At 43.6% G+C, this 7,500-nt stretch overlaps 1 protein-coding gene across 2 annotated transcripts in view; it reads left to right on the top strand.

Annotated features, from left to right (window-relative positions):
- Positions 1-7,500, top strand: part of LOC130405449 (F-BAR and double SH3 domains protein 2-like) — a 57,558-nt gene that overhangs the window by 36,786 nt on the left and 13,272 nt on the right. Inside the window, exons 11-14 of one of the 2 annotated variants that reach the window (XM_056610530.1) lie at positions 1,371-1,487; positions 1,648-1,752; positions 6,138-6,227; positions 6,524-6,586. In XM_056610530.1, coding sequence (XP_056466505.1) covers positions 1,371-1,487; positions 1,648-1,752; positions 6,138-6,227; positions 6,524-6,586 — 375 coding nt within the window. The remainder of the gene's footprint in view (positions 1-1,370; positions 1,488-1,647; positions 1,753-6,137; positions 6,228-6,523; positions 6,587-7,500) is intronic. The other variant, XM_056610531.1, reaches the window with a different exon arrangement.

Here is a 7,500-nt window from a genome sequence, read left to right as displayed (position 1 = left end):
GAAGGATGAGGTCACGTTGATCGTCAGTATTCATAAACAGCCCAATGGACACGGTTCACTGCTGCCACTATTAATTTGGGCCGTCTCCTTTACCTTTAAAGGATGTTCCAGTGCCCCATCAGGACATAAGTTAAAGGAGATAAGGAAGGAAACATTTAAGCACACACATCATTTTATAGAATTGGACCAGCACTTGAGGCCAATGTGCACCAGATATGACAGGGGTCCGGTTCGGAAGCCGTGTGTGTGTGTGTATGCCGGAACAGACTGGTGTCCATCAGAGCTACTATGCTCCCCGGGTGCAGATGCGGCCCAGTTTCCGTGCAAGCCCTCCGGAAGATACTCCGCAATCCCTGCCGTTACGTTCTTTTTACACATCTGGTTTATTTTTGCCGGACCCGCTTGCATATGATAAGCGTTGAAATGCACTTTGTTGGCTTCTGATACAAGGAAGAACAGAACTTCCCCGAGGTAGTACGTGGAATTCCGTTCCGGAGCAGCACCCATCCCGTTCCCCGGCCGTTGCTCTCCTGAGTCGGAAGCGGTGCCCATTGGCCTTGATCATGGCCACTTAGATAACTTCGGTATCATTTAACTCACTTAGGAACCTCCCCAAGCAAAAAAAGACTGTTGGACCAGAGCCGTTGAGACCTGAGGAAAGACATTGTTTCAACACTTTGCCCCCTTATGAAAACCACATGCTTTTGAAAAGGAAAATAATGTAATTTTTTAATAAATATATTTTTGCAGGCAATGAGAATCGTTCTCATTATGTGTAGACACAAAAACAGCACAAAAACATTCAGGCACGCACACACAAACACATAAACATCACTATCTCATACATTATTAGAGGAGGACTCAGTGATGTCACTCTGGGTAACTATCATATGTGTTGTTTTATTGTCGCATCACTGGTGCCAAGGCAACCACAATGGGTTTGAGCGAGACAAGCAGCGTTCATTATGGGACGTGTGGGGAAATGTAAATCTCACACTTTCTATTTCTGGATCAATCGACAGCTTTTTCCCGACACACTCCTCTCTTTTTGTGAGCTAACAACATCACTGTGTGTGTCTCTTTGTGTGTGTGTGTGTGTGTGTGTCTTTGTGTGTGTGTGTGTGTCTGTGTCTTTGTGTGTGTGTGTGTGTGTCTGTGTGTATGTGTTTGTGTGTGTGTCTCTGTGTGTGTCTTTGTGTGTGTGTGAGTGTGTCTCTTTGTGTGTGTGCGTGTGTGTGTGTGTGTGTGTGTGTGTGTGTGTGTGTGTGTGTGTGTGTGTGTGTGTGTGTGTGTGTGTGTGTGTGTGTGTGTGTGTGTGTGTGTGTGTGTGTGTGTGTGTGTGTGTGTGTGTGTGCGTGCATGCGTTTTAGAGCCGGCAGTTGGAGTCTGAGACAGGGACGACGGAGGAACACAGCCTGAATAAGGAAGCCAGGAAGTGGGCGACCCGAGCAGCCAGGGAGCACAAGAACATCATCCACTACAAGAGGGTGAGCTCACAACACACACCTTCACACACACATTCATAACAACACTAACGCACACACACATGTGCCTATTCTCCAATTGTCATTCTGTTCACTCCTGTATATTTCTGTGCGTGTGTGTGTGTGTGATTGTGTGTGTGTGTGTGTGTCGGTGAATCCTCAGTCCCTGGAGGAGTGTGAAAGCCACGGACTGCCCTCCACAGAGCAAGGCAGACTAGACCTGGAGCTGAAGATAGAAGACACCAAAGAATGCATACGGAAAGCTGAGGTGTGTGTCTGTGTCAATCCAATCAACCTCGATTTTTTTGTTTTTTCAAGCAATGCACATTTTTGAATGATGAACCTGTTGCAACCGGCCAATCAACACAAAGCGTAACGGTTGCAGTGTTCGGTGATGCACTTCCTGAACCAAAATCCCCTTCTGATATTTCAACTGTGAGATAAAAGAGTTCCTTTTGAACCGTAACCACAAACACAGCCGATGTGTTGACACACCCGAAGATTAGAAGAACCTCTTGGTTCTTCTACTCCTGCCCAGTGTCTGGGCTGTGTGACTAAACGTTTGGTTGATATTCACAATTCAAACAATTGTGCAGAGTCTGCCTCCACGACACATAAGCTTTTAGTGCCCTCCAAATATGTGACTCAATGCAAACACTGTGTTTCTGTCAGGCTGTGGAAAGTCAGAGTTTTCTGAATGGGATTCTGAGCAAAAACCTATTCTTGGAGATTAAAATATGTGCTAATATTTTTAACAAAAATTCATTCATGGATTACAGAAAATACCATACGACTTTAAGATTTATTGAGATTTTATCTTTCTATAATCTTTGAGAGAGATTGTTTTTTAAATGAGCACACTCATTTCTCTCTCTCTGTCTATCTTTGTCTTTCTCCTCTGTTTTACTCTCTATTATACAGTCGGTCCATCTCCCCTCTGGCTACCTTCATCGTTCTCTCCCCCACCTCCCCTTGTTGCAACTCCCTGTCTGCTTGCTAGCCAGAGACCTCTATTATCATCACATTGATCGTCTCCAATACAGCTTGTCTGCCACGGAAAGGCGATAATGCATCACCACTCATTGCCTTCGCTCGCCCGCTCTCTCCACCCTCTTTTACAACAACGCAAACACGCCCCTCCGACCCTCTATTCCTTCTTTTCCCCCCTTTTGAACAGTGATGTTGTATTGGCATCAGCTCCCTCCTGTCTCTCTGTCCTCTAGACTACTGAGATACCCTTACCTCATTCTGATGCTCCTCCCCCCCCCCCTCCTCCTCCTCCTCCTCCTCCTCCTCCCCTCTGCTTGGCTAGGCCTCTCTAGCACGTTGTCATCCACATATCAATGAAAAATCGCCCCCTGCTGTCTGTTTTTGATATTGGTGTATTGATACGCATACAGTGCTAGATTTCCCCAGTTTTGTATGCATTTTATTTAGTTGATTTTTCTTTTTCTTCTTTCTTTTTTTTTAACTATATATACTTCTGTCCACAGTGTCATAATATGACAATGTAGACTTAGTAATTTTTTACCACATCTGGATAACTTGACGATATGAAGCATATTGTGCTTTGTTATTGTTTTTGGACAGCGGTTTGGTGTTGACGTTTGTGTACACTGTTTTGCTGGCTCATACTTCATCAAACTCTTTTTCTTCGGGACATCTTCTATTTTCTTGGGCTCCCATTGGCTGGAAGGGAAGGACGCTGATGCATATTTAATGGCTCCATTAGTCACTAATGGAGTCGTCAGACAAAAATGTTTTATTAGGAAAACAAAAAAGAGTAAATAAAGAACCCTATCAGTCATTACCTGATGTGAGCTTATATAAGCTTTGCTTTACTCTCACTCTGCTTCACAAGACGCATTGTACCCAGTTCACGTTATGCAATTATAAATAATGTTTAGAATATATATTGAGAATATAGTGACTGAGTTTGTTAAATGATGAAAAGCCTTTGCTATCACCCTAGGCTTTGGGTTCGCATTCAAAAGTTAGTCCCCCTACCCCTTTGTCTCGGAAAAAAACAACATTATAATTTCAGTGCAAAGTGCAAAAAAAGTCACTGAATACAACTGGGTACAACAGTGTTAGTCAGGAGCTGGTAGAGGCCTCCTATCTCTGCCATAGGACATGATGAGTGCTTGATTTTCCTTTGACCAACCAATAGGATCAGGGATTGAGGAAGTAGCAGTTCATGGCCTGGAGCAGAGTTCTTGTCAAGCAATAACTACGGCCCAAATAAGGAGTTTCTGCATTACATTTAAGAGCGGTTCTGGGGTTTCAACTATGGTTGGCCGTCTGCCTATCTATTTCTCTCCATGATGTTTTTAATCGGAGAGGACTCCCTGGGACTTAAATTATATTCCTCCTTGTGATGCTTGTCTAATTTTCTGCCTCATCACACCCGCTCTTGATCTCTTTAGCGCTCTGTTTCTCGCTCTGCTTTTTCACTCTCTTTCACTCCCTCTCTTTCTGTCTCGCTCTCTCTACCACTCTCTCTCCCTCTCTGTTTACATCCCTCTCTCTCTCTGTCTCTGTCTCTGTCTCTGTCTCTCTCTCTCTCTCTCTCTCTCTCTCTCTCTCTCTCTCTCTCTCTCTCTCTCTCTCTCTCTCTCTCTCTCTCTTTGTCTCTGTCTCTCTCTCCCTCTCTGCGTGTGCCTCTGTCCCTCTCTGACTTTCCTGAGATATTAAGCTTTTTTATTGTGTTTTGGGGAAGAGTGATATTGCGTCTGGGAGAATTTGCTTTCATAGCAACAATGAAACATGTTGGCTCTGTGCCAGACAGATGAATTATAATTTTAGAAATAAGAAACAATATTTTTGTTTATTTTAAGTTCATTTTGTAGTTGCTATTTTCATGATCATGTCTTTATTGGTAATACTTTACAGATCTCAATTTTGTGTAATCTATATTACATTCTTATCCTCCAGATGTCATTATGTTGTTGATTTGAATCAGAACCATGAGTCATTTAAATGTGAACACAATTTAAAAATATTTAGACCCTCTACATCTACATTACATTAAATCCATCTATGCAATTACACATCCGGGCACACCTGGATGGAAACCCATAAACAACTGAAACTAGCTCTGGAACTCAACCGTAGACATAACAGTGCAGTATATTCCTTGCATAGCTTGTCAAAGTGTCTTATTATGCTCATTATTGAGATACATTGATTCCTCTGAATATTCCTCTCTGTCTCCTCTCTGATTCATGACACGCCCGCCTGCCGGTCTCAACAAAGCAAACCAGCAGGGATTTCTGATTGATTGGCTCTTAGTGTCTCTGGCACATCCCCCAACATCTCTATAAGGCGGAATACAAATTTCACTCGTCACATTGTCAACAGAGTATGTTAACAACCCCCCTAGCCACAGTTTTATTCAGGGCTCGTGGCTTCCTGGATTCTGTGCAGTTTGTGGAAGTACAAGGTGCACTGAGGTTCACTCTGACAAGCAGGCCCTGGGAGTGTTGGCTGGCTGTTTAGCTGTGATAAGTGTATGACTGGCAGGCTAGCAGTCCCTGAGCATTGTGCCTGTGTGTGTGCCTGTGTGTGTGTGTGTGTGCCTGTGTGTGTGTGCCTGTATTTGTGTGTGTCTGTAATTGTGTGTGTGTGTGTGTGTGTGTGTGTGTGTGTGTGTGTGTGTGTGTGTGTGTGTGTGTGTGTGTGTGTGTGTGTGTGTGAGCGTGTGCGTTCGCGTGTGCATGCGTGTGTGTGAGCGTGTGTGTATGTGTTTGTGTGTGAGCGTGTGCATGCGTGTGTGCGCGTGTGTGTGTGCGTGCGTGTCCCTCTGCAGACCCGCTGCTCTGTCAGCACAACGGAATTAAATAATAATGAATGATTTGGTGGGGGGACTAGGCAAAGGAGAGAAGCTATCTATACATCCGACTCTAGAGATACCGTCTCTGCTGCTCAGCACGTTATTATAATCATTGTCACGATGATTATGATTTTACCTTCATTGTTGCTATTAAGTGGAAAAGTGCTCCATAGGTGAATCGTTTGAGGAACAAAAGAGGCTCAAATGAATCGAAGCAAAACTAGATCTAGACTTAAATGTTTTGTTTTGGTCATTCCATTATAAAGCCCATGTTCAATTTACCAAGGATTATTCCAATATATTTACCTATTTACTGATATATTTTGCTTCAATGTCTCAAAACAAATCGGATATCTAAATATCTCTCTGCTTTCTTCTTCTTCACTTCCCAACCTGTGATTTATTATGACAATAAAAGGGCACGGATATTGTAATAATAATCTGTTCACATCTGCATCACATATGATCAGAGTATAATGATGAAGCTATTTGTCCTCATGCCCAAGGGTGTAGGTGGTATCTATAACAATCTTATTATCTTATAAAAACTGTGTTACTGTTTTACCTATTCATATTTCAGCTGGAGAAAATGAGAAAATCGACAGTATATGAACTTCCTTGACCACTCTAACAAGGTGCCTTGGGCCTGCTATCTTGTCATATGGTATTTTTAATAACCCACAGCAGCAGAATATTGACTGTCTGCTCCAGTGTTATTGCCATCACTGTGTTGTGGTCTGTGGTCCGCTGTCGATGGTGATACTGAGCCTGAGCCCCGGTCAGACCTTGGTTATTAATTCTCCCTGCCTTTATTTTCCCAGACCATCAAATTGAAAGCTGAGGCGCGCTTGGACCTGTTAAGACAAGTGGGCGTTTCCGTGGATACCTGGCTGAAGAGTGCCATGAACCAGGTGTGTATGTGTGGCTGTCTCTGATGAACAAATTGGAAGCAGGCAGTTTGTCCATGTAGTGGGCGTGTCTGTGTCTGTGTGTGTGTAGGTGTGAGAGATTCCGGATTTATTTAGTTTGTACCTGCGTGTATCCCCCCCATCTGCATGCGAACAAGGGTAGGAATAGCATGGATTTGTCTGTTCATTATCTTTGTGTGTGTATGTATCTTTGTGTGTGTGTGTTGTGTCCGTGTGTGTGTTTGTGTGTTTGTATAAGCCCCTCACACCCCTCGCTCTCTCTCTCTGCATGGCCCCAGGTAATGGAGGAGCTGGAGAATGAACGCTGGGCTAACTACAATTCCATTGATCCCTCACTCTCGGTGAGACCCCGCCCCTCACCTCACCCGGGTTACCAATTGATCAGTAAACCACAAATCCTCAATGGACTCTGATAGGGCTTTATATTGAAATTTACTATGAAGCCAACCCACCCAATCTGAAAGCCCAATCTCAACTGAGCAGCCATCATTCAACAGAAAGAAACCACATCATTCAAATCTAAAAAATTCAAAACACAGAAAGTAAATTCACCAATCACTTTCACAGCTTTCTTTTCGGAAAGTGGAGACTGTAGGTTATAAATTGAAAGAGTTCAGCCATGCATGGGAGCTAGCATTGAGCTGTGAGGGAATATTTACACACAGACAGCGGTGTGCCACAGTTCCATGAAACCATACTTGAGGTTCCCACACATTGTCCCTGATTTGCCTGTGAGATGCCCCTATCATTGAGCTTGTGTTCTGTTGACCTTAATGACACGATATGGGGTAAACTTAAGAGCAACTATCCTCTTCTGCCCTAAAAACTCCTTCCTCAATCCTTTAAATTGCCAGCTAATTGCAGCCGTTGCCTGTGACCCCGTCATTCATTACAGCAGATAGGCCTGTAGCTTCATATTTCATAGATAACATAACCGTGTCAACAACCTATCCAGACAGTCTTATTAGAGAGAACACTTCCGTCTTTTGTCCTTATTATCATAAATCTCAACATTGTAGTTGAACATGAGCTTAGATTTAGCAGGACTATATCGGGGATGGTCTGCGACCAAAACCAGCGTCGTCTGTTCACACAACATGGACGCCGTTTTTCAGCAGCTTGAGACAAAACCACCAGGAGGCAGAGACAGAGAGGGACAAACCTTCCTCCTACAAGAATAATCACATATTTAGAATGTGTGTGAGTAACCGAGGGAGGAACAGGGTGTGAAGGATTAAAGCAAAGCGATAGAAGG

This window comes from Gadus chalcogrammus, chromosome 16, assembly GCF_026213295.1.
Source record: "Gadus chalcogrammus isolate NIFS_2021 chromosome 16, NIFS_Gcha_1.0, whole genome shotgun sequence".
In the NCBI taxonomy this organism is placed as follows: Eukaryota; Metazoa; Chordata; class Actinopteri; order Gadiformes; family Gadidae; genus Gadus; species Gadus chalcogrammus.
Note: the sequence above shows the minus strand (reverse complement) of the source record. Positions and strands in the feature narration are given on the sequence as shown.